At 50.0% G+C, this 27,364-nt stretch overlaps 1 protein-coding gene across 3 annotated transcripts in view; it reads left to right on the top strand.

The window, feature by feature from the left end:
• NTRK3 (neurotrophic receptor tyrosine kinase 3) overlaps nucleotides 1-27,364 on the top strand; it is a 364,802-nt gene that overhangs the window by 203,939 nt on the left and 133,499 nt on the right. For all 3 annotated transcript variants that reach the window (XM_059371609.1, XM_059371611.1, XM_059371612.1), the window contains exon 12: nucleotides 15,687-15,875. In XM_059371609.1, the coding sequence (XP_059227592.1) occupies nucleotides 15,687-15,875 (189 nt within the window). The remainder of the gene's footprint in view (nucleotides 1-15,686; nucleotides 15,876-27,364) is intronic.

Raw genomic sequence — 27,364 nt, forward strand, 5'->3', positions numbered from 1 at the left:
GCTGGCTCTTCTCTCGTCTCTTTGGTGCCCCCATCCCAGCATCCTCAGCGCCAGAGCTGCTGCTGTGTGTCTTCTGTCAAGCACAGGGGAAAAGAAAAAATAAAAAAAATCAGTTTCTGCGTACCTTGCCAGGTCTGAAAAAAATCCTCCAATCCCTATCTCGCCCTTGGTGGCTGTCGGCATTTCATTTCCTCGCAGCGCTGTGCTGTGAGGTGTAGCGGGAGGTCACGGTTGACCTTACGTGAGGCATTTGAAGCCCCAAAGAAATAACATGACTGCTTCCGCATCGCACACCGTTGTACGCAAAGCAACGCTGGGCCAAGAACCTGGATTAGAATTCAGGACCCTTGTGGCATTCATCTGTTGCTCTTGCCTTCCATGACAAATCTCCTTTCCTGCTAGGATGGTTTGACTTTTACAAGATCTCGATTTCCATTTTAATAATCCCAAGCCTTCCCTCGACTCTGCAAAGGAATTAAATTTAAATACGAAGCCTACATTTTATCTTGACATTTTCTTTAGAAGGCAGGGGGAAAAAAATAGAAAAGGGAAAACGGGGGGCCAGATATTTAAGTCTTCCCATCACGAGAGCAAAATCCTCATTTTCTCTAGAACACTTTGTTCAGAGTCTCTCGGGAGAGGTGTAGGGCTGAGGGCTGCTTTGCTGGCCTCCAGGCTCTCTAGTTACCCCTGGAGACACCAGGAACACTCTGCATCCAGTATTCCAAGTCTCTGTGGGAAACATACCCGTGTCAGCATTAAGTGATATGGCTTAAAGATAGTCTTGTCAGTCTAATTGATCTTGAGTCATTGCCTTTCCTGTCAGAGCTGTCTGTCTCCTTACCCATAATCCTCATCACTTTGATAGCCCGTCAGGAATATGGGACTTGGCCCAGCCTTGCCTTCATCCAATAACATTATGAAATTGATACTGACACTTCCATTGGCACTAATTTCTCTAAGAGATTGGAGCCAGAGGACAAGTGGTTTAGCTTCATGGCAGTTAAGCTTTCCAAGTAGATCAAGATGGCCCAAGATTGATTGACCTGTACCCCGAGGAAGGAGAGAGGGAGAAGGGAGGAGAGGGAGAGGAGGGAATGAAAAATCAGTGGCTGAATCGTCATTAGCACCAAGCAATGTTTCTTGGCTCCTCAAGAAGGAGAACCTCGTATGTGGGTATTTGGAAGACACGTGCCAGCACGTCCCAAGATTGCTTCCTGGGGAATTTAGAAAATTATGGAAGCATGCTGCATAGAGGGGTTCACTGTCTACTTGTGGTATTGCCGCCTGGTGTCTGGAGTCCAAAGGGCAATCCATTCTGCCCATGACTATCTTTTCCCCACCGTCTTACTTCCACAGCCGGGAGGCCCAAGTTACCATTCATTAGGGTGGTGGTGTCATTCCTCACCCAAAGCAAAGGGGGCGCTAGAAGAACCACACCCAAGCGCATACAAGAGCGGCCCTAGGAAAATCAGGATGCTCAGTCACCCTTCTTTTAATAATTCCAAACTAACATACATGAACTCAACCAAGAAGTCCTTTGACAAGTTTTAGTTCCTTCCTTGAATCTCCTTTAGGTTAATGGATTCATGAGGAAACTGGCTTTTGATGATGAAAATGAGAAGTTCTTATGAATTCGTAGGTTTAATATTTTACTTCATCTGAAAGTCAGTGCAAGAATAGTATGTGAAAAGCGACTTCAGGAAGTCTCAAAGTTGAAGAAGACTGTGCATTTTGAGATTAGGTGGTTTAAGTCTTGGGATTTTATTTTCCTTTGTACCAATCTAGCCCATGTGTCCACCTTCAGGAAAATAAATGACTTAAACTCTCTACTATTAGCGTCTCTCTCATCTCCTTCTGCCTCACTGCCCCTTGGTAGAGTATTGGGTTTGAGTGTTTAATCTCCTCCATGCCTTACACTTAAGTACATTATGTATATCACCCATGGAAAGAGTTTGATATGGAGAAGGAGTGAAATTATAGATAAGTGCGGACCAGTGAGTCTCCTTACACACCCGATCAAGGAACAACAGACTGGTGTTGCTTTATGTCTGAGCTCACGTGTATCCTCCCTCAGAGCACATTGTGTGAACACACACAGGATCTCCAATACGCGTGTGATGGCGGGACACGTGCCTGGTGGGACACGTGCCTGTGACATCCTTGCTCTGCCCTCTGTGACTCAAGGGGATCCTCAGAGAACATAGGTCTCTGAGTGCTGGCCTGACCAGTGGAGCTCCTGTCCCCACCTGGGGACAGGTGTGCAAACAGGAACAGGTACCACAGTCCATAAAGCGTGCCATATAAGGGAGGAGATCACAGAGTTGATACGGTGTTATTTTGATTGATTTTGGTATTGTATTTATACTTTCCCATGCTGGAAATCAATCGGCCTTCTGCCCCTTCCTCTGTTCCTGCTGTAGCTCTGTTCGAATGAAATGCTTATATCACTTTTACAGCTTGTCTGTGAAAGGGATGAGTGAGCCAAAGATTAATAGGGGCTGCGGAGGGCCTTGACCCAACTGCGGCCCAGGTGTGTGGGGAGAAGAAGCAGCGGCCAAGGTTCAAGGTGCCTTGGAGGTGATGGCCAGAATGTAAGCAGATAGAGTGTCATGGGGCAGGAGGGAAGGCAAGTCCTCAGGGTTGGGGAAAGGACTGTTTGCAGGGATGAAAGGTGATGGACCTAGAGAGTTTGCTGGGTGAGCGTCCTTCTCAGGCTGCCTTCCTCTCTCTCTCTCTCTCTCTCTCCTGCCCTGTCTCAGTGTCTCCCTTGCACAGTCGTCCTGCCCTGGGTGCACCTGTAACATGCTCCTTGCTCATCTTTCTTGGTTTATTGCATGTCCTATCTGTAGGCCTGGCGACCTCTTCATGGCTGGAGATGTGTCATCCTCTCCCTCCCTAGTCTCTAGCTGACAGCCCAGCACATGAAGCAGTTTGCTGAGCTTGTGTGTGCGGAGGCTGATTTGGAAGATGTGGCCTGAATGAGGAATGAGAATGTTAGGGTCACCTTTGAGGATTTTGGAATGGGCTTAGTGCTACTGTCATCGGGAAGTTGCTGTGGGAAGGTTAAATGCACATGGAGTGCATTCCCAGTTCACCCCAGAACCAGTTTTTTCACCATCGTTACAATGCCCTCTCCTCCTAGGGTTCGGAATGAGACAGGTGGGAGACTTGGGTTGTGGGTTGAACTGTGTCCTGCAGAAAGGTATGTTGAAATCTTAACCCCTAATACCTGTGCGTGTGATCTGGTTTAGAAATAGTCTTCACAGGTATGATTATGATGTCCATTAAGATGTGATACTAGAGTGGTTGGGCTTTAATTCAAGTTGATTGGTGGCCTTATAAAAAAGAGAGACTCAGAGACAGACAGACAAACACACACACATAGAAGGTGGCCACAGGACTGGGAGTGTGATGCATCCATAAGCCGGTGAGTGTCCAAGGGCTGATGACCACCAATGGAAGCTAAGATGAGGCAAAGAAACATTCTGCTCAGAGTTTCAGAGGGAGCACGGCCATACTGACACCTGGATCTCGGACTTCTTGCCTCCAGAACCATCAGAGATTGAATTTCCATTATTTCAAGCCACTGAGCCTGTGGTATTTTGTTACAGCAGCTAAAGGACCCTGATACGTTTTGGGAGTCAGTGCCTACTGGTACCTGGGAGAGCCCTTGGGCAGCACCTGTTTTCCAACCACCTGCTATATTCAAGGAGTTTTATTAGGGCCTTAAAGAACATCAAAGATACATAGGATAGATTTCTTGACATAATCTAGAGACTTCAGGGCCAGCTGAGGAATTGAATTGGGAGGAGCAAGCAGACAGATCAGTGTTGACCCCAGGACCATCTAACAACAGGACAAGTTGAAACGTGGGGGTCAAATACAGATATGGTTTTGTCATAGTTTTCGAAGGACATGGTGTTTCTGATGAAAATGATAACAGGCTAGTGGCAAAACTAAGTTCTAAGGTGAAATTTCATAAGACCACTCTGTGACTCATCCACGGAGAGACCCTTGCCATGGATGAAAGGTGGAGGGCTCTTGTGACAGGACTCTGAGAACTGGATGTACAGTGCCGTTGGAGGCAATGCTGGCCTTGACAGAGAGCTGGGCCTGGGTGATGTTCAACCAAGGTAGGCAGGTGCCACCTGCTGGTCCAGTGAACCATAGGTGAGAGACCACAGAAAGGCCGGGATGCACTCCTCAACAACCCATCAGTTCTGTGAGGGCGGGGCCCGTGGTAATGCATGATGTGGGGCCTTGAGGTGATGTTGAACTTTGCCAGACTCTGTGGGCACCACCATTGAACCCTGCTTTCTCATCTAGAGACTGCAGAGAAACCCAGACCCGTCTTGACAGTCCTGTCATCCCTGCCAGGGGCAGTGGCAAGAATCTGCATTCTGTGGGACAGTTTTTTCTGGGCATTCATGAGGCTGACTTTGGCCTTGCACGGCTTTTCCCGAGGCACACTTTTCCTTTATCTGGCTCCATCATGCATGGTAGCCCTGTGGCTTAAAAGTCACTCCTTGTCAGTTTTTAATCTTAGCTAAGGGGTTCATAGCCAAACTCATGAAATCCCCAGACTCCTTCCACAGAGATCCATTTGGTGGGGAGTCCTCACTGCTCTCAGAAATGCCATTTTGGGTCTTACTCCCAGAAGGAGAACCACCCTTGACTTTTCTAGAGGAAGTAAGTTTGATATGGACTCAAACGAGCACTGGCTTAGGGATCAGAAGAGCTGGATTCAAGTCACAGCTCTTCCCTGAATCTGAGGCAGGTCAGTTTAACAACCCCGAGTCTCCGTTTCCTCATGTGTGAAAAGGGGGATGTAGCCCCTATTTTGAGCATCTCATTGGGTTGCTGTGGTGATTGAGTTCATGGAGAGGACATTGCCTTTTGAGTGACAATGCATCATGCGGAAATGAGGGGTATCTATTGCTGTTAGATTATGGGTTTTAATGCCCCAAATCATGGGGTCCTCCCATACTTTTTTTTTTTTTCATTCATGCATAATTGACACATAACATTGTGTTAGTTTCTGGTGTACAACATAATGATTGGATATTTGTATACACTGTGAAATGATCACCACAGTACGTCTAGTTAACATCTGTCATGGGTCTCCTCTTCTAAAAGGGTCTATGATCTCATTTCGCTCCCCCCATGAGGCTGCCAGGAGGCCTTATATCTTCCCAGTGAACATTTTTTAATAATGAGAGAAATATCTTCTTTGTCTGGCATAAGGTGATGGGCCAGGCTGAGCTGGCTATGAACACAGGATTCTCAGGTCTTAGGAATGAGTTCACAGTCTCAGAGTGGCCCGGAAAAAGTTGCCCTTTCATGGTTTCTCTCCATCTATATGTTCAGGGGACATTTCAGCATCTTGGATTTCAGGGCCTTGTAGTTCCAAAGTGTTTGCATTGTAGACCTGGCGGATCTGAGGCCCCGTGATCCCGTGTCATGACGCAGGCGGGGGTTGATTAAGAATAGGGATTCTGGAGACCTCCAGGTCCACCTAGAATCACAACGTTGTCCTCACTAGCTGCATGCCATGAGCAGACCACCTCACTGCTCCGACTCTAACTACAGGTCCCACCTCGCTGAGCACTGTGAGCACTGAGTGAGGTCATCTGGACACAAAGCCCAGCCTGGGGCCTGGTGGTCATTAAATGCTCAACAGGCCTTAGCTGGAGAAGGAAGCAGTGTTTCCTACAGGTGACAAGTCACTATAGCATCACGCCACATGTACTCGGAAGTACTCTGAGGGGGGTTTCCATCAGACGTACCCCGGGTCAGCTACTGCCTGCAAAGCAGTGTGTGAGCCCCGTGTACCTGCGGGAGGCCTTTCTTCCTGGGACGCCCCCGATCAGCCATGTCTACAGGGCCTCAGTTTCCCTTGACCTTTCATCCGCAGGTCAGCCAATGGGGTTTTAGGTACTGGGTTTTCCATTTGTGAACTCGGTAAAATCAGGGGCTTTGGGGCTTTAGCTCACATGAATCTGGCCTGTGATTCTCTTGGTCATTGTGTTGAAATAACATGGTGCAGGTTATGCAGAACAGTTCCGTTAGTGATGTGAGTGGGTGGGTGAAGGATATGGAGTCATCAGTGACCCAACATGGCGGCCCCCAGGACAGCACACTCACGACCTGCGAGGCCTCCTTTCATTTGCCAGAAGTTCCCACGGGGTTGGGGTAAAAGCTATGGGTAATTCTTTGAGGGAAATAAGTGCCTCCATTTTGGGGTGACGCTGACCCGTCCCAGTGCAGTGACTGAAGACGAACTGAGGAATGTGGAGACTTGAGCTGCAAGCTTTTTATGGGGCCCTGGACCAAAGCACCAGGCTTTTGTATTCCACTTGTTTTAGGTGCAGCTGGAAGGTAATTTCCCACTTCCTGTTTGTGCGTAGGGTGTCTGAACGACCGTATGTGTAAAGAGTCCTTGGAGAAAGCCGATGACATTCGTCTTCCCTCTTGGATCCGTATTCTCTTGTTCTTAGGCCCCTCGCTACCTGCCTTTCTCCTTCCTCTGCATTCCTACGTAGGACTTGCCCCTTTCAGCTACAACCTGGTGCATAGGTTCTGGGTCTAAAGTTCTCTGGAGATGTTATGAACTTCACTCCTAAATGAAGGCAGGCTTCCTACAGAGGAGACTCAAGGGAATAAAGATCGGCAGTGGGAAGGAGATTGTGCTTGATTCATGATATCTTCTGTCAGTGTCAGAGAAGCAACGCTCGAGGTCAGGCAGCATGGCGCCGTGAAGTGAGCCCAGACTCGGAAGTCAGATAGCAGTGGGTCTGTCTACCATTTATTAACTGGGTGACCTTGGGCGAATGACGAAACCTGGGACTTCAGTCTCCTCCACTGCATTACTGGGATGGCAGGATGGACTCTCGGGGTTGCCGTGATGATTAACCGAGGTAAGGGAAGCCCTGAGTTCAGAGCACCAGTCCTGCCTTCCCTTCCCTTTCCTTAAATGGGTGGCCTCGGGCTGCTTGATCAGGAGGCATCATTTTCAATCACCAAGTGGTACCCCCGAGCTGTGGATCCCGTGAGGCATGAACAGTGCCTTTGGTTTCTGTAAGAGGCCAGGAGAGATTTCAAGCCAGAGAATAGAGCTGATTCAGGGATGGACACAGATAAATGAGGAGGACATGGCATCTTGGGAAGCCCACAAGCCCGGGGAGTCGTGATGGTAACCTCACTCTGGAAGCTGGAGGAGACATCAAAGGGAAAGGACCCCAGGAGCTGGTCGAGAAACAGACAGCTGGTGACTTGTCCCCAGGAATGCTCCTGGGCACAGCCCATGTTCACTTGGCCTCGGTCCCGCGTCTGCCAATAAAAATTAAAGAAATTGATTTTCTTTTGTTTGCCTCTGAGGACTAGGCTCCTTTTATGAGACAGTAAATGGAATCCCTCTCTGAGCGTGGCTGGATTTTTAATTGTGTTTGTCGTGCTTTCACCTTATTCCATTTTATGAGTTCCTGCTCCCAGATTTGTTGATGTGAAGCTCTCACCCACCAGGGACACATCAATATTTGATTTTTATCAGTAGGAAAAGGTTGAGGTTTTTAAAAAATCATTTTCTTAATCCAAAGGTTGGCTTGTTTGCTTCATTCTGACACATTAAAAACATGAGACCCAGTCCAGGGTTGTTTTCTTTTACTTCCCAAGTCCAATCTCGGGTTGAGGGGGGAGAGTCTCTTTCCACACTGGAGGTCATGGTCTGGCTCTATGTGGAACAAGATTAGGTTAGATTAGATTAGAGCTCAATTTTGGGACAGAGTGCTGGGCAGAGACATTTTAAAATGAATTACATCACTGAGGATGAAAGATGCCTCCTTTGTTTTGCATAGGGCACATTTGTAAAGATTTGTTGAAAACGGTGTGAAGGAAAACATTAAAGTAATGTTGTTCAATGTGGGGATGGTTTCATTCCTGTATTAGTCAGCACGGACGAGGTTACTCTGTGCTAACAAACAGCACCGCTGCCGATCTCAGTGATTGAAATGACAGGACTGTATCTCTCACTTATGCCATGGGTGCACCTGCTCCCGTGTTGGCCTCACTCAGGGACAGAAGCTTCCTGAGGCTAGGCCTCCTACTTCCACAGTTGTCAAGGCAGGGAAAAGAGAAGGCAGCAGGTCACACACTGGATTTTGGAAAATAAATTAAACTTATTTGGAAATGATGCAGACCGCTTCTGCTCACTTCTCATTGGCCGAGGAGAGTGATGGGGCCTTGCATAACTTGAAGGGGTGTAGAAAACTGCCGTCCTAGCAGTGCCAAGAAATACTTGGTAGACAGCGGTCATACCAATCACAGTTCCTAAAAGGGTTTTCTCAATTAGTAGGTGAAATTGCCACCCACCTTGGGAGCACATACAAAGACACATGAGGGAGGGCGCCTGGGTGGCTCAGTGGGTTAAGCGGCTGCCTTCGGCTCAGGTCATGATCTCAGGGTCCTGGGATCGAGTCCTGCATTGGGCTCTGCTCAGCAGGGAGCCTGCTTCCCCCTCTCTCTCTGCCTGCCTCTCCATCTACTTGTGATTTCTCTCTGTCAAATAAATAAAATCTTTAAAAAAAAAAAAAAAAAAAAAAGACACATGAGGGAATGTAGAAATGGATAAGTTCTGGCCCCAGGATTTTATGATTTAGCTGTAAATTTGGCCTTGACTACCCGAAGTTATCTTATATGGCTTGGTACTGCCTTGAAAATATTTGGTGGTCTATTCCTAGATGCCTTGGCTCAGAGGTCCTGGCTTCTTTATATGGCCTTACGTTATCCAGTTTGGCTTGTAAAAAAATTCTTAATGTTGGGGCACCTGGGTCCCTCAGTCAGTTAAGCTTCTACCTTCAGCTCAGATCATGATCTCAGGGTCCTGGTATCAAGCCTTACATGCAGCTCCCTGCTCAGTGGGAAGTCTGCTTCTCCCTCTCCCTCTGCCCCATTCATGCTCTGTCTCTCTCTCAAATAAAATCTTTAAAACAAACAAACAAACAAACAAATCTCATGTCAGCAATAGTATTGAGAAATGGGTACTTGAGTGGGAAGAGTGAGAACTTTGGAGATGGACAGACATAGATCCATATAAAGCTTCCATCATCTCCTACCTTGGTGATTTTTGGAAAATGAATTAAACTTATTTGAGGATCAGTTTCCTAGTTGGTCAGATGGGAATAAAAGTATATTTTGCAGGTCAGATGAGAAGATAATAATTATTAGGATTATGTCCTCGGGACTCTGAGTCATTTCTTTGGAAATCAGAGAAGAACTAAGTCTACAACCTGTTTGAGTAAAGCCATCATGTCAACCTAGTGACTGGATTTTCTTGGAGGGATACATTTCTGAGAATTGTTAATGCTTTGAAATTTGGGGTGTTGGTGGATGTTGGAGAAGTAATTCCAAAGAAGCATTGCCCCTGAGGAAAGGGGCAGTGTTGATGTGATAATGCCTTGCCAGGGAGATGGCTGCTTTTCCCTCACTCATTTTGGACAATGTACACATGCACTCCTCTTTGTCCACCAAGAACACTGACTCACCACAAGCTTCTTCAGGACACCTTGTTCTTGCAGACCTCATGGCCAGTTGCATCCCCCAGACCCCTGCCATAGGACCTCCACCCACCTGGGTCAGATCCCACTCCAATGCAGTAAAGTCACATCTCGTGTTTTCATCAGAGACCCTCGGTCTCTGGGGACACTTGATCCCACATTGGAATCAACCACTTGGGAAAAGCTAAGCCATTCCATTTCAGTCCCCCCACCCCTTTTCCCCACTGCAAGAGCAGAGAGGGAAAGAGAAGAGACTCTTTAAAGATGGTTTGGACCATTCTGCTGGGCAAGACACCTGCTAGGGCCCTCGAGCTTTTTCTAATTGTCCAGTGGTTCAATTATAGTATAGTTGAAAGAACGAAACCCATGCTAGGTCTGAAAGAAAAAAAAAAAAGCACTGATCTGGGAAGAGAGTCCTGTGATGGAGATGTCTGAGCAGACCGACACTGCCTCCTGGTTTCCTCTCAAAAGTTTGAACTGACCAGCAAGCCTTGCACATCTGTCTTTTTTCCTTTTTGTTTATTAGTGCTGCGTAATAAAGTAATGTGTGTATGTGCACACGCACGTGCGCATGTATCTCTGTGTGTGTGTGTGTGTGTGTGTGTGTGTGTGTGTGTGTTGGGATCTCAGAAGACAGCAAGCCTGACTCTTCCTCCTGACCTGCCTTAGGCCTTGGTGGTTTCAGGATGAGAAACTCTCTGGACAGATGAGATCTCTCCTACGTTATTCGTTTTTCTTTGCAGCTTAATAAATTCTTCTCTAGGGTTATTAAGGTGAGAAGGAGTGCATCTTCCTCCCAGGGCCCCCAGGGCTGTGGGTTTTCCCCTGAGGCCTGAAACCTGGCCAGAGCTGGAAAGAGAAACTCGTTCCTAGGGTGTAACATGGTGCCCCATTCAATGGACCTCAGCCCGGGACACTACTGTCACCCCAGGGGGTATTTGCAAATATGTTGGGTCCTGGGTGGGGAGACTAGCTTTTTTAACAATTATTTAAACAATTTTTTTTGTGTTGTTGTTGTTGTTAGACTTTATTTTTCTGAGCAGTTTTTGGTTCCCAGCAAAATTGGATGGAAGGTACAGAGAGCTCCCTTCTGTCTCCCCGCCCCCCAGCCCCCGAGGAGCATGGAGGAGCCTGAGGCTGCCTTTGAACACCCAGGGCCGGTGAGGCCACATATCCTGCCATCCCCAGAGCAGCCCTGTCCCCAGAGGACTTGTCTCACCCCAGCGCCAGCCGCAAACATGCTGGGACCCCTTCTGGACGTGGGCATAGCTCTAAGGGTCTCAGGTTCTGGGAAGTGAGGGGTCTCTGCACTCTTTGGTGGCTTTGGTTTTAAGGCATGTGGTTCTTGGAGGAGCAGAGGTGAGTAAGAGGGCAGGGGAGTGGACAGCGGTCTGGCGGCACTGTGCTCTCTTTGATGTGGGTGCAGCTGAACGCCGGCACTCGGCCGCTCTGGGATGCAGAGCTCATGATGAATTATCTGCAATCTATCTGTGTGCGTCGGATGAGGTGTTCACTCTGGTTGCCGTTCGCGCGGATCAAGAACAACCTCTTTAAATAGGGTCTTGGGGACCCGCAGTCGAAGGCAGCTGCTCACGTGGAGGATAAGGTACCAGAATTGGCCAAGTGTCCCTGTGAACACATGCTCGTTCCTCCATGGTCTGCCCTTGCGAGGACATGCCGTGTCCCCAGGACGGGCTCAGGCCCGGGGGGCAGGCGAGGTTTGCAGCCCAGCAAGCACCCACCTCCTTGAGTCCCACTTTGCACTGTGTGTCCTTGGGCAGGTTGCTGCTCTGTGCCTCAGTGCCCCCATCTGCCAAACGGGGAGAGTAAAGGTACCAGCCTCACAGAGACATTCTAAAGTTAGAGATGCTGCGTTTACAGAGCCTGATGCGCGAAAAGCACTCAGTAAAAATGGCGACTCAGTGAAAAAAAGGGTGACAGCCCCCTGCTCTACCTGCTGTAGTTGCATGCTTTCCTCCCGCCACGCCCCTCTGGGACCTGCTCTTTGAAAGGCCAGCTTCTCGTTGACCAGGACAGTGGCCTATTTTCTTTCTTCATCCTCCTTGGCCTTAGTAGAGGATGTACTTGAACTTCTAGGTGTCCTCTTCCGTTGACTTCTAAGTCAGTGTCGTTTTCTGATTCTCTTCTGCTTTTCTGGCTCCTCTCACGCTCCTTTCCGGGCCCGCCTTCCTCCACGCGCATTCTCAGTATTAGGTTTCCCAGGGCTTCGAAGTCTGCTTTATTCATTTATTTCTGTGAAGTCTTCCTGGGTGACCCTGTCCCTTCCTGTGGCTTGGGAGCCGGCAGCAGGGCCCCTTCTCCTCCCTGTGGCTCTTACCTGGTCCTTTCAGATCCTAGAATTATGTTGAGAAAGCAGAGACTGTTTTAGATCACAGGCTTTGGAACTTTGTGTGGACCACTCGCTGTCCAATGACTCCCCGAGACACAGATTCAAAGAAACAGCTTTTCGTAAAAGGCTCAAGTCCCATGGTTTCTGTCTCCTCCAAACTCCTGGCTCTTGTGTCCAGCTGCCATGTTGCTATAACGACGCACATCCCATAGTGCTGAGAACAGACCTGGGTGAGGGGCGGGGGCTTCTGTCCTTTGGAACTGATTCTCACACTCCCTCTCTGCCCCGTTTGCCCCTGTGTTTTGCTAAAACCTCCCCTCCTGCTGCTTCCCAGGAACTGGGAGGTGAGTGTCTGTAGACCTCCAAGTGTCTGTCTTCTGCCCTTACAATGGGTGAATGAAGACTCTTTCGTTTATTTTTTTATAGATTTTATTTATTTATCTGTCAGCATGCGCACAAGCACAAGCACTGAGAGTCTCAGGGAGGGACAGAGGGAGAAGCAGACTCCCCACCCAGCAGGGAGCCCCATGCAGGGCTCCATCCCAGGACCCCGGGATCATGACCTGAGCTGAAGGCAGAGGCTTCACCGATGGAGCCTCCTAGGCATCCAATGAAGAAACTTTTAGGGGTAGAATTCTAGGCTGAAAATTTGTCCATCAAAAATTTGAAGGAATTGGGGCACCCAGGTGGCCCAGTCAGTTGAACATCCAAATCTTGATTTCAGCTCAGGTCAGGATCCCAGAGCCCTAAGGTGGAGTCTCGTGTTGGGCTCTGAGCTCAGTGGGGGGTTTGCTGGGGATTCTCTCCTCTGTCCTCCCCCGGCTCTCTCTCTTCCTCTCTCAAATAAATGAGTAAATCTTTTTAGGCATTGCTCAGTGCAGTGACAGTGGGTTGTTACGGAGAATTGCATTGTCTTTTTGGTTTCTGTTCCATTTGAAATAGGACCCATCACCCCCTCCTACAAGCTTTTAGCATCTTCTCTTTATTCTCGGGGTTCTGACGTTTTAGAATTTTGTGCCTTGATATATGCGTGTGCGTGTGTGCCTGTGTGTGTGTGTGTGTCCATGTGGGGACCGACGTGTACGTGCACTTATTAATTATGCTTGAAACGGAGTGGACAGGTCATTTAGAGAAATATTTCCCTAATTTTTAATCCTCCCTTCCATCTTTTCTAGTCCCTCTGCTTCCCTTTCTCCCTCTCCCTACCCCGCCACCTTTCTTTCAGTCAGGTATCGAATCTCTGGATAGTGTCTTTCATTTTCTTCTCTTTTCTTTCCGATTGACCTCCTCTTCCTATCTCATTTGACTTTCTGAAGACTTTCCTCGGCTTTATCTTCCACCCCTCTTTGACTTTCCAATTCCATGGGTCGCAATTCTCAAGGACCCTTTCTGCCCTTTGAATTGTTTATGTTTTAAATATCTTGTTTTATGACTGTGACATCTTCATTTGTCCCTCAGGGGATATTGGTGATTTGGAAAAAAAAAGAAGTCTTTTGCTCCTTGTGTTGCCCTGTTGTCTGTCTGTCTGGCACTTTCTCTTTCATGTTGAAGCTTCACTGAAGTATCTGAGGTGTCCTGGACTGTTCTCTCATATTTAGGAACTGAGTTCCAGAAAGTACTTCAGGCACATAGGTGGGTCTTATCAACTATTAGCCTTCACTATGGCAGGATCATAGACTAAGAATGATTTCACTGGGAGATCGCCAGATGTCAACATCTGGGTACTTTTTTTTCCCCCCAAGATTTATTTATCTTAGAGAGAGAGAGAGAGTGAGTGAGCGAGCCTGCCGGGGGAGGGCAGAGGGAGAAGGAGAGAATGTTAAGCAGACTCCCCACTGAGCATGGAGCCTGATGCAGGGCTTGATCTAATGACCCTGAGATCATGACCTGAGCCAAAATCAACAGTCAGGCTTAACCAAAGGAGCCAGCCAAGTGCCCCAACATCTAGGTGGTTTTTTTGAGGCACTTAGTTCCTGCAGAGACGCAACCTTTGAATCTCCTTCAGGGGTGGAGACTGGGAATAGGGTCAGTGAAAAGCATGGGTACTCTTGGTGTTTCTGTCTTCTAGGAGCAGGAAGAAGGGAACCAGCCCTTTCCCTCGGACTTACCATTTAATTTTCTCCAGGAAGAAACCACTAGACTGGTGGGCTGGGGCCAAGGTCATGGCTCGGGTACTTTGTTCCAGCCCTGAGCCCCGATCCAGCCTTCTGGGTTACCCTTTCCATTCAACACCTGCAAGACCCAGCAGAACTGATTTTCTCTAAATATTCCCACCATAGCCCTTCTGTAAGCAAGCTTACATCTTTTTAGTTTTCATCTTCCAAAACATTGAAATATCTTAATTCTTCTTGTCTCCCCTCTTCTGGCTCTTGGTGCACCAGTATTTCTTTATATTTTAGAGTCATCTGGGGAGAGAGGAAGGAGAGAAACCCATGCCCTGCTTTCAGTGTTTCATTGGAATCCCAACGAAGTTTCTCAGAGTTTACAAGGTGTTTGCAGGAGGAGTGATTATTGCCATGTGTTGATCCTTTCCCACGTGGTCTCCAAAACCCATCAGGCATTTGTTGTGCATGGGAATAAGCCTGTTTGTGCCGATGGAGTGGAATTCAGGGTCCTCCGTTCGCATTTACTAGTCTTCTTTTTAGTTCTGCCTCATTGGTGCTTTACCTCGCTATCCTATGGGAAGTATCCTCCCCATGTCATGGACTTCTACAGCAGAAGTGTCGTGCAAGCCACAGAGCCAACTCACAGCGGGCACTTTTTCTTGGGACCATGTGTCTTGCAAAGCAGCAATTTCAAACACCAGCTGCAGGAAGCCACCGTCACAGCCGATGGCCTTGACGTCAGTTTTATTTGTAGGTGTGGGAGAATCGCCCCACGAGACAGAATCCTTGCTCTGCCAAGACTGTGGCAATTATCTTCGCCAACTTGTGTTTGTAAATAACCTGAGTCCCTGGGTTTCTTCTTTGGATTGGAACATGGTGGGGTTGGGTTTGAAGAAGATATGAATGATGTTCCTTGGAACCCCTGGGGTAGCGTGGATCTTTCGAGAGCGGGCAGCTGACCCCATTGCAGGAAGGCTAACGGTGATGCAGCTGAATTTGTGTCGCTTTGAAAGCTGGCTCGGGTTCGATCCAGAGCCAGTACTGGACTTAGCTCCCTGTGGACCGGGAGAGGCCACAGCAGAGTCCCGTGAAAGCTGGATACGTTCCTATAGAAATCTGAGGGCCACTCTGGAAAGGCTAATTGAGGCACTCCAGACCCCTAATTAGAGGTTCTAGATCCTGGCTGTGCATGGAACTCACGTGGGTGTTCTGTAAATCCTGATGCCCACGTGCCTCCCCAGTCCGCAGACCAACCGAATGAGAAATGGGGGGAGGGACCCACCGTCACAGTTGCTAAAGCTCCTGAAGGGAGGAGGGACAGGGTGCAAATTACTGCTATGTACATTTTTTTTTTATCCCGTTGTTGCTACATAAGCAAAAAACTCATTTAAAATTTGCATTATTTTGAACTAATTTGGATTTAGGGGAAGTGAAAATAATTCACGGCACAGTCATTTTGACACACGCTTTTGCAGCTGTTGTGGTGGGGCAGACGTTTCTCTCTCTCAAGAAGGAGAATGAAGGGGTGGCTCTTTGAATGGGGATTCCAGAACATTCAGGGCAAACTCCTCGTGGATTTCACTCTTCTGGAGCTGTGGTGGCAGAAATAGTGGGCAGGATTGGGCACTGACCAGATGTGACTTCCCTGATGTCCCGTGTCTCTCTTGGTGTGCGCAGGGCCTGTGGCTGTCATCAGTGGCGAGGAGGACTCAGCCAGCCCGCTGCACCACATCAACCATGGCATCACCACGCCCTCCTCGTTGGACGCCGGGCCGGACACGGTGGTCATCGGCATGACCCGTATCCCGGTCATTGAGAATCCCCAGTACTTCCGTCAGGGACACAACTGCCACAAGCCAGACACGTGTGAGTACTGGAGTAGAGCGTTGTCCCTTCCGGGGGAGGGCGGGGGAGGGTGGCATGGCAGTAGACCACGTAGCTGGGGTTCTGGAACCTTCTGAGGTGACCTACCACCTGCTAACCTCCCACTCTCTTAAGAGACCCTCCCTGTTTGTCTCAGAACTTGAAAAATAGCCTGAGCAAAGGGTCTCCACTGGCGCAGAGTCCCCTGGGCAGAGAGGGTTCAGGGCAGGGAGCAGCCTGGATGCAGGAGGCCCAGCCCCATGTGGAGAGGTGCTCCCAGTATGGCAGGGGACACAGACAAGGCTGGTCTTCTCCATGGACCTGGCCTCTGCATTTAGGCAATGTAACCTGACTCTGTCCAGATAATAGGCCCTGAGGTCACCAGACCCCCACCACCACCACCACCACAAACCTCCAGGAGAAGGGAAGGGAATGAAGGGTGGGGAGTCCCATTGGAATGGAAACATCTCTCTAGCTGCCCCTCCAGTGCTCTCTCTGAGAACCCCCTCATGGCCCCACTGCCAGGACGCCTCACCTCCCTCTGCAGACGTCTCCCTCAGATCAGAGGATTCAGGGCCCCGGTTTCCTCCTCGCTTCTCGCCTGCAGTTCGTTCCAGTCCCTGTCCTTGGGTTTCTGCGGAGCTCCGCTCGGGCCTCTCCTGGCTCCCAGGGCCTCTCCTCATTTCCGGAGCCTCCGTGGCTCGGACCTTCCATTCAGCAGGTGGTCCCTTTGCTGTGTCCCAGCTTCCATGTAAGCCTAGCAGCCCCAGTGCCCACCCTCCCCTGCTCCTGCCCTCGAGACGTGGTCAGCTAGTTCAGGAGAGATTACGGAGGCCCTTGGGGACTGAGAAGGGGAGGGCGAGGCGAAGGCCTCCTCTCACAGACAGGAAAGCTGAGATTCTGGGAGGCTGCGAGTTCCTCTTCCCTGTCCCCTGGCTTCTGCCATCGCTTCTCTTCTTCTCTCTGGTGCTCCAGGGTCTCGGCTGAGGAAGAAGCACCCTGGGTCTTTCTCTTGCTCTGGCTGAGCGCTCTGTACTCGGGCCGCCCTGTAGCTCTCCGAACTCTCTGCTCCCGCTGGGTCCATCTCACAGCCGAGGGGGCATCCGGCGCTCACACCGACCTTTGCTTCTGTTTTTCTGGTTCTGATTTTTAGTGAGGGGATGGCCACAGTGGGAGGGCCGGGGCTCGAGTCACAATCATGTGCCTCCCCGCCCTGGGTATCCTTCGGAATTGGTCTCAGTGTTTATTGGACCCCCCCACCCCCTGTGGAAATAGTGGAGAGCTTAGTGCTTAGAACAGTTCCGCTCTGGCTAAAGGCCTTGCCTCACGTCAGGTTCACCTTGGGTGGACAGGTTCTCCTGTGGCTGGCAGGAAAGCTTTTCTGTGATGGGAGCATGGGATCCGGGCTTGGTCTAGAGCTAGTGATGCCGAGTTTCTGTAATGACACTGGCATTTGAACAGAGAGCGAGACATTGCTCTCAATAGCGCATAATCGATTCTGGTTATTCACAGTAGTTATGTTCCAATAAAGTCACCACAAATGCTGAATTAGGGGACGCCGAGCCATTGCTCCTAGGGGACATACAGGGTTAGGCTCCTGCGAATGTCTGGTCACCACATTGTTATCAATGAGTCAATATATAACCTGTTTCATGTGTGCGTCTGTTGGAAGATGCCTTATTTAATAGATACTGTTGGTTCATTAACATCGAACTCAGGGTCAGCGGCACGATGACTTAGGCCTGAACAAAGCTTATCTAACACACCGATCCTCTCAAACACACCCGTTTGCTCCTTAAGGCCCACCCACTCCAGCCTTCTTGCTCACAGGAATGCTAGGTGGCCCTTCAGCACTCTGCTGGGGCCATATTAAACAATGAAATCACCCACAAGTGGCTCAACTACGCAAAAAAAATGGCCCCAAACAGACGACAAAAGGAGCACTGGTTATGAGAGCAGAAACCAGAAGGCAGAGCATCCCACGGGAACGTGTCTGTCGGGTCACTCCCGTTTCTCCCCACTGCTTTCACGTTTATCAGGGGCCATAGTTGCCGGGAGTCCTGGTTTGGGGGTTACGTGTAAGTTTTAGCGAGGAGGCGAATCTGTAAATCCAGAATCCGTGAATAATTAGGACGGGCGATATACCCTTTAGGGGAAGTTCTGAGCTCCTGGTGTAGCGTCTCTGGGTGTCTGCTTGCGTGAGTTCCGGATACCAGCTTCTCCGTGGCTGTGAATGGGGGTGATTCTTGCACGTGAGAAGAAAGGTTCCTCTGGGCCATCAGAATAAGTGTGAGCCCTGGAGAGAGTCGAGGGATCTGAGTGTCTCTTAATGTCAGGATCCCCGCCGAAGCCAAGGAGCTCCGGCCCTACAAAACCGTGCAGAGAAAAAGCCTTCCTTCCTAATCCCTGGGTTTGCAATTTGAAGTGGACGTCTGAAGGAGCCAGGCAGTGCTTGCGCATGAACAAGAAGGGGTCAGTGGAGACGGAGGGGAAGCAGGTTTATTGGTGAGGGAGGACCCGCCGGCATGAGAGAGCAAACAGTACGTCACCCGAGGGGAATCACGAGCGACTCCAGCTTGTTAAAACCCTCTGATATTAGGGAAAGTGTCCTTTTCAGGGAAGCAGGACATTTTGTCTGCTCAGTAGACAGCGGATGGCTCCTAATTATTTCCTGAAAACATCTGTGGCAACAACCGTGCACAGGAGCCTTGTCCCTGGGTCTGGCCAGCCCTGCCTCTCTGAGTCCCTGGTTGATGCGCTGGCCCTGCCCCTCAGCTGAGACTTGCCAGCTAAGCCACTGCCCGTCTCTGATTACAAAGGCTTCCTAGGCTGAGAGAACCGAGTGACTCTGAGACACAGCGAGTGTGATGAGACACTATCATAAATAATTAAAGCCACAGGCACTGGGGCAGATAAGGAAGTGGAGAGCACTCGACTCTGCAGGCAAGTCTGGGCTCGCGCCTTTGGGGAAAGGGCGAGAAACAGGATTCGGGGAGAAGCGCTCATACTGTAGGCCCCCCGGGGACTCACCCGTCTGATTCCCTTCTGCATCCCTTGTGAAAATGTGCAGCGTGGGAAGCAATGGCAGGGACATCATGCCACCTGACTTGAGACAGCATTTCCCCGAGTCTCCCCGTGATGCACGGAGCACGAAAGCACTTTGCTTTCTTCAGCATGTGTTCATCATAAATGGTGGGACCTTTGCGACCGCAGTGATCAGGATGCCTCTCCTTTCCCCCCGTCTGCTTTCCATCTGGTCCGTAGCGTTTCTCAGAGCGTGTCAGGCCTGCAGGGAAGTCTGGAGAGCCCCTCGTTCCGTCCCTTATCAGAGGGCTTGAAAAAGCTCCCAGTGGGGGGGTAGGTATGGAATCTCGTGCCTAACGAGGCCCCCTCGTTGTTTGCTGAAAGCTCGCTGGTTCTCAACAACGTCAGGAAATGGATCCCGGCCTCCTGGTCACCCAGCCGATTTGGGGCTAGGTCCTACAGAATGCGACACCACAGGGCTGGCCTGGAGGGGTCCGTGGGGAGAAGTCAGGAGGTGTTTTTGTAGCAACATGGGGCCTTGGTTACCGTGGTCACCCCTGTGACAGCCCTCGGCCCGGTCTCCGGCTGCCGTCTGAGGAGTCAGGCTCTGGCTCTTTCCCGCAGGCCAGCTGGAAGGCGCTTTGGCTCTGCTTCCTGCCCAGAGTTCCCTGTTCATTCCCTTTCCCAAACCCATTCTCAAAAGACCTTTTGCCTCTGGGTTGAGACAGCAGAGGCCATCTGGGGAGTCACCCTGTGTCCTCCCTCCCTCTTCCTCCGTGCCCCGGTCAGGGCACCTGCCTACTTCGCACATTGTCACCTTCCCAGAGCTAGCCCTCCCCCACCCTCCATCCCTCGGATCTCTTCCTCTCCCCGTGGGTGGGCCGGTGCCCAGGGACCTCTCCCCGCCCTGGCCAGCCCTGCCTGCCTCTCTCTTCCCCTGCAGAGAGCACCTGCTTGCTCTCCTCGCCGTCACCCCCAGACCTCTTTAGGGTCCTTGTTTTGCAGCTCCGTGTGTCTCTCCGCTTCCCCAGGAACCCTGACTTCACCAGCCTTGATCTCTTTGCAAATCCGATCACACTCCCCTCAGTCCCCATCGTCAGCATCCAAACCTCTCTCGCTGAGCTGACTTTCCTCCTTTTCATCTGTTCAGTTCATATTTATTGAGGGTTTGTGGGAAGCCTTCCTTCAGGCTTTGGAAACAATGGAGAACAGGGCACTCACGGTCCCTACCCTCAGGGACTTGCTGCCAACGGTAGCTGTTCTCCAAGATGCAGACGGCAACCCCCCCCCCCCCTTCCCTGGAGACCGCTCACGGAGCCTAGGGTTGTCCCCCTCCACCTTTCTGCCCGTGATTTCCCCAGCCTCTACCCCTGGGGGCTTCTTTCCAGAATGTCGATCCCACACCAGCTGCTGCTCTTGAGTCATTCCTGCTTGAAAGGCCCTGTCTCTTCTCTTGGCTAGGCCCCCACACCCCTTTCTTCCTTTCTTCCTCTCTGCCCCTAGTCATTGTTCAGTGTCTGGCTCATTTCCAACCTCTTCCTAGGCCCAGGCTGTGGCAAAGTGACCCTTTCCCCCTGGGAACCCCTGGCCTAGAGTAAATGTCGCGAATGACTTTGAATCAAATCTTAGGTCATCCTGTCACTTCTCAAGAATGTGTGTTCTGTTTTGCAAACTTGACTTTGAATATATTCCAAGAAGTAGCTCTCACGTGTCACAGTTCTTCTGTTCCCTGTGGACGATATAGCCTGGGCCTAGGGGCCAAGGACATGGCAGCTAGCGCCGTGTGCCGAATGAAACCTGGCGAGTGTATCTTTGTGGCGCGGGCTTTCTAGAGAAGGCATGGACAGAAGGCACGGTTGCTGATCTACCTCAGCAGCCTCCTCTGGACCCAGCATGAGGCTGGTGTCATGCATCTTTTGTTCAGGGGACCTTGCACCCCCTCCCTGAGGAAGAGGCTGCTGTTCCCATTCTACTGGTAGAAGACTGAGGCTCATTGAAGCTTATGCACAGAGAGTTGCCACTCAACCGCCCCACTTCCGTCACCTGTTGTCACCATCTCCCATTGGTGTGGTGCATTCGTTACCACTGATGACATATTCTAGCCAACCGAAGTCTGTGAATCACAGTAGGGCTCACTCTTGGGGTCGTGTAGTTGGTTCTGACAAAAGCAGGTGGTGTCCCCACCATCACAGTGTTGAGTAGAACGGTCTCAGTGGCCTTCCAGACCCTCTGCGGCCCACCTGGTTCTCTGCCATTGGTCTCTTATTGTCTCTAACAGCCGGGCCTTTCCTGGGTGTCCTACGGTTGGAATCCTTTTCTGATTGGCTTCTTTCACTTGGTAATGGGCATTTGCGGTTCTTCCATGTTTTCATGGCTTGACAGCTTTATTGCTTCCTCCCACAGTGTGTCGCTCTGTCGTATGGGTGTCCTGCAGCCACTTACCTGTTCTCCCGCTGAAGGATGGTGTGAGCTTCCTGGGGCTGCTGGGACAAAGTACCCCGAACTGGGGGGCTTCAAACAACAGAAATGTGTTGTCTTACAGTTCAAGAGCCTAGAAGTCTAGAGTAAGGAGTTGTCAGGGGGCACAATGCCTTCGAAACCTGGAGGGGAGCCCTTCCTCGCCCTTATTTAGCTGCTGGTGGCATTTCCAGTGTCCCTTGTCACCATGCCACTCCAGTCCTCTTTCCTCCGTCCGCACGTGCACACCTGGCCTTTTGGTTTAACCACCCCCACCCCCATTTCAATATGACCTCATCTTGACTTGACTTATTATTACATGGATATTGACTCTGTTTCCAAATAAGGTCACATTCTAAGGTACTGGGGATTAGAACTTCAACAGGTCTCTCCTTGGAGGCACACACTCAACCCATCTCTGTTGCTTCCTCTTTCGGACGATGACAAGTAAAGCTCCGATAAGCATAGGTGTGCAGGTTTTGCGTGGACACCTGGGTGTGCGCGGTTGCTGGATTATATGGTAGGAGTCTGCTCGGCTTTGGGAGAGACTGCCAGACTGGCTTGCAAAGGGGCCGTTCTGAGTTCTGTTCATTTCATAGGAGACTGGCCTCCACGAGTCAGCTCCCTCCGAGGCTCTTCTGGATCTTGTCCGTGCATGCCTGCGTTCTTAGCGTGTTTCCTGGAGTGCATTTGAGTGTGTGTGTGTGTGTGTACCTTCTCTTGTGCTCTGAACTATACCAGCAATTGATGACAATATAATTCTTGCTGGATATTCACAAAGGTGAATAGCGAGCCTACTTTCCCTCTCACTTGCCACTGGTCAGAGGCCCGTCAACCATGTTCCCTGCAAAACCAGCCCCTCGGTTGACTGACAGGAGTGTTTACTGTGACGTCAACCCCAGCGCTGGTTGCCATCACCTTTCCAGCCTCTGATTCCCTTTCTGTTTTGGTTTCCCTGAAGCCTTGTGAACGCCTTCTCTTTCCATATGGGTCACTGTCAAGCCAGCCCTACACTTCCAGGCCTCTCACACTGGTTCCACTTTTGGCTGGTTGGTTGGCTTTTGGTCTGTTTACCAGATTTTTTTAAAATTTAAATGCAATTAATTGGGGCACCTGGGTGGCTTAGTAGGTTAAAGGTTCTGCCTTTGGCTCAGGTCATGATCCCAGGGTCCTGGGATCGAGTCCCACATCGGGCTCTCAGCTCAGCGGGGAGCCTGCTTCCCCCTCTCTCTCTGTCTGCCTGCCTCTCTGCCGACTTGTGATCTCTGTCTGTCAAATAAGTGAATAAAATATTAAACAAATAGATGCAATTAATTAACATATAGTATGTTAGTTTCAGAGGTAAAGGTCAGTGATTCATCAGTCCTTCTGTAACACTCTGTGCTAATGACATCACGTGCCCTCTTCAATGTCCATCCCCCAGTTACCCCATCCCCCATCCCCCTCACTTCAGCAACCCTCAGTTTGTTTCTTAGGATTAAGAGTCTCTTATGGTTTGTCTCCCTCTCTGATTTCACTTTGTTTTATTTTTCCCTGTCTTCCCCTGTGATCCTCTGTTTTGTTTCCTAAATTCGATGTATGAGTGAGATCATGTGATAATTGTTTTTCTCTGATTGATTGATTTTGCTTAGTATAATACCCTCTAGTTCCATCCATATCGTTGCAAATGGTTTCTTTTTGATGGCCGCATAATATTCCATTATATATATGTACTACATCTTCTTTATCCATTTATCTGTTGATGGACATCTGGGCTCTTTCCACAATTTGGCTACTGTGGACATTGCTTCTATAAATTTTGGGGTGCATATGCCCCTTTGGATCACTGCATTTATACCTTTGAGGTAGATACCCAGTAGTGTGATTGCTGGGTCATAGGATAGTTTTATTTTCAACTTTTTGAGGAATCTCCATACTGTTTCCACAGTGGATGCACCAGCTTGCATTCCCAACAATGTAGGAGGGTTCCTCTTTCTCTGCATACTCGCCAACATCTGTCATTTCCTGATTTGTTAATTTTAGCCATTCTGACTGGTATAGGGTGGTATCTCATTGTGGTTTTGATTTGTATTTCCCTGGTGCCAAGTGATGTGGAGCATTTTTTCTGGTCTGTTGGCCATCTGGATGTCTTCTTGCAGAAATGTCTGTTCATGTCTTCTGCACATATCTTTGTCTGTCTGTCTGTCTTTCTTTCTTTCTTTCTTTTAGATTTTATTTATTTATTTGACAAATAGAGATCACAAGTAGGCAGAGGGGCAGGCAGAGAGAGAAGAGGAAGCAGGCTCCCTGCTGAGTGGAGAGCCCAATTTGGGGCCCAATCCCAGGACCCTGGCAACATGACCTGAGCTGAAGGCAGAGGCTTTACCCCACTGAGCCATGCAAGTCCCCTGTAAATTTCTTGATTGGATTATTTGTTTCTTGGGTGCTGAGTTTGATAAGTTCTTTACAGATTTTGGATACTAGCCCTTTATCTTGTATGTTATTTACAAATATCTTTTCCCATTCTGTTGGTTGTCTTTTGGTTTTGTTGACTGTTTCCTTTGCTGTGCAGAAGCTTTTTACCTTGATGAAGTCCCAAGAGTTCATTTTTGCTTTTGTTTCCCTTGTGTTTGGACACATGTCTTGCAAGGAGGGGTTCCGTTTTCCACGCAAGTCTCTGTAGATTTGAACCGTAGGTGTGTATTTAACTTTTAGCCCCTCTTGGCTGGTCACGTCTTCATGCTGCTTCCCCAGATTTGTCCCTCATCTTCCTGGGCTGATCTGGCAGCTCTGTTCTGGGATCTTCTTCATAGCGACTTGGTCTCATGAGGTGGTCTAACCCATCTCTGTTGGTTTCCTCAGACTCTCTTTTTTCCTTTGTTCCCCGGCCAGTCGGCATGCGTTCACTGATTCCTCACAACATGGCAGACACTCAGCAAAGGGCCCTGGCATGGAGTGGAGGACTTTACCACCTTCCTGACTCCTCTCTGGTCACATGGCTGCTGTTTGGGGGTCCCAGCCTCATTGTCTTTCCCCGGGGCAACTGCCTGATGCATTTCCATACCAGGCTACAAGACACAGATCACCAAAGCCGGAGCCACTGGATCTGTGGCCTGTGCCCCGTCTGTTGGAACCTGTGGTTCCTTCAGCAGAAGGGTGTGAGCAGCTTGCCTCCTCCTCCTTTTATGGGCTGGTCAGCCATGGAGATTGCCTTTTCTGGAAGAGAGGCTGCTGAAACTGGTTACCGCTATGGTGGGGAACCCGAAGCCCGTGTGTGTAATGCAGTATTAATAGCTCGTCAGCATGATAGAGATTTCTGTCACCTTCTGTACTAACAAACATCGTTTAGTGCAGGGTAATGATGGGTGTTTATTCCCAGCCACTTAACTCCGCGTAATGGACTTGCGGATGAAATATGGAAAATGGGCTCCCTTGTCTGGGAGGCTGGGGCCTCTCCTGCCACAAGGAGCAGAAACGGCGGCGGCAGCAGCTGCTCCTCTAGAGAGAGGCTTTCTAGATTTTTCTGTAGTGGAAGTTCTGATGGACTTGCCTGATGGAAGGAGGGGGATCTGGAGCCAGGGCTGGGCTGGGAGCTCCGCCTCTGGGAGTACAGTGGAGAAGCTGAAGCTGGCATACTGGGGACTGCCCTTTGCTCCTGGTGGCTGACTGAGGAGCAGGCTGGGCTACCTGTGACACAGTGGGGGCAGGGCTTCCGTGGCCTCTCCTCCTTTATTCTGCTGAATGGTCTCCGTGGGCCGACTGATCCTTCACCAGATCCTGGTGAAGATAATATTGACTTTTGCCTTCCCCTTTTTCATCGATACCTTGTCCCCAGGCCTTGCTTGCCAGGTGGTCTTTTGTAGAACTTTTTCTTTTTTTTAAAGATGCATTTATCTATGAGAGAGAGAGAGAGAGAGAGAGCGCATTAGGAGGAGGGCACAGAGAGGAGAAAGAGAATCTCAAGCAGACTCTGCCCAATGTGGTGCTTGATCCCAAGACCCTGCGATCACGACCTGAGCTGAAACCAAGAGTCGGACACTTAACTGCGCCACCCAGGCGCCCCTCACAGAACATTTTAAGTGAGTGTAAGTTAGGATTGTTTCCCTCTGGTTCCTCTTCAGTCCTATTTTCAGACACAATTAGAATAAGCAGTGGACCTGTGAGGATCCTGCCGTGCTACTGTGGGGAGCCCAAGGTTTCTGCAGGAGAGGATGGCTCAGGCACATTCCCACTTAACTTTCTTTCTAGAAAGAGCTGGAATGTGCCGCAGTAGGCTATCTTGGGAGTCGAGATCATGAAGTCCTGGGCCCACAGACTTGTGCTCAGGGTCTCAGCCCCTGAAGAGTAACCTCTGTTGTTCACCGACTCCCAAGACCCCCAGATGTGTGCATCACCTAAGCGTGGCATCTTGTCTTGGTTCTCCTCTGTCCCAGGAAGAGAAAAAAAGAAAAATCAAATGACACCATTTCCCCTAAATTATCTGAGTACGCTCAACCTTCCCGAGCACACACTTTGGAGCTGTAACCAGACTCACCTCCCTCTCTCCGAGCCAAGACGACCTGCCCTCCTGTTGAATATCATGACCTCATCTGTTCTGTGCTCCCGCGCCATAATCACATACTCAAAGTTAGTAGCTGCATGCAGTCTTGCTAATTAAGTAATTAGGTATAATTGTGCTCACTGTAAATACACAGTAATTGGCTCAAAAAAAGTACTTGGGGGATAAGCATGTGCTTCAAGGTGGAGGAGGTGAAGAGCGAGAAGCCCCCCAGCCTGGGGTCGCATCACGGCAACGCGGGCCCGCGGGGAGGTTACACCCAAAGGTGGAGAGTGAGGAGGTTGGGGTGGGCAGCACCTTTGCTTCCTGCTCCGGGCCCTATGAGCAGAAGGACTGCTCGTCCCCTCGGCATGTCCTCAGACTTGTCCTCAGGGAGTGGGGGGACTGACTCCTTTCTGGAGATTCCCCCCCCAGCTCAAGCCTTCCCAGACATACCTTTCTCTCTTCTCCTCCAGCTGGATTCTGACATCCCGTCCACTTTGAGATTTTTCCGGGTGATAATTCAGAGCCAGCCGAGAAATACACACCGGGGTCGGAGAGGACCCCAAAGTTGGGCTTTATGGCTGGACCGGAGGAGACAGCTGGGACTGAAAGCCAAAATGGGCTTCTCGGTGGCTCTGCCAGTGCTTTAACTCAGGAGGCACACACGGGTGGTGAATGTGCAGAACAGATGTTCATCCAGCTGTGGGGAGGAGGGCTGGGGTCGGCCTCACCTTTTGTAAGTCAGGGAGCTCCGCCGGCCTCTGGAACACTGCACAGGCAGGGAGAATCTCCCTTTTCTGCATCAGCCCTGCTCTGAGGAGAAGTCGGATGGCAGGTGATGGGCTCTGCTCATCTCACCCATCAGATACTTCTCAGAGGGAGGAGCCGGGGACACAGGTTGAGGGAAGGGCTGGGCTTACCCCCCCGTGTCTCCAAGGAGATAAAAACCCCTCTTTTATGGGGAGAGCCTAAAAGGCAGGAAGAGAGAAAAAAGAACCTCCCTCCCATCCTAAAGGTGAGCAGGGGGCTCTGTCATTCGTGGTGGTCCCTATTAGTATTCTCTTTCCAGAAGCCCTTTTCCAGAAGATGGTCATCATTTCCATTTCCTCTGAATGAACATATGAGTCATAATCCTGATGGCAGGTTGCCAAAGAGGCCGGAGGTTCTCGCTCCCATTGTGCTGTATTCTTAATGGTCCAGAGCTAAAAACCCGAGGGCTACCCATCTCTTAGCCAGAATCCCAGAGTCCAAATGCCCTTCCAACTTCTCCCCAGCTGCCTTGAGTGCTGTGTGCTCTGAGTCACGTGAATAGGTATTTCTCAGACACAATGTTCCGTGGTCAAGGAAGTCCAGGAAAACGTGGATTAAGTCAGTGGCTTGCTGTGGGATCCTGAGAGCCTTCAAGGATAAAGGTCATTGCAACTTTGCAAGAGGGGCCTCGGCTCTGCCAATTTCCCGGATTTATTGAACCTCTGAGCCTGATTCTAGAGGT

This window comes from Mustela nigripes, chromosome 13 (genome assembly GCF_022355385.1).
Source record: "Mustela nigripes isolate SB6536 chromosome 13, MUSNIG.SB6536, whole genome shotgun sequence".
Lineage (NCBI taxonomy): Eukaryota > Metazoa > Chordata > Mammalia > Carnivora > Mustelidae > Mustela > Mustela nigripes.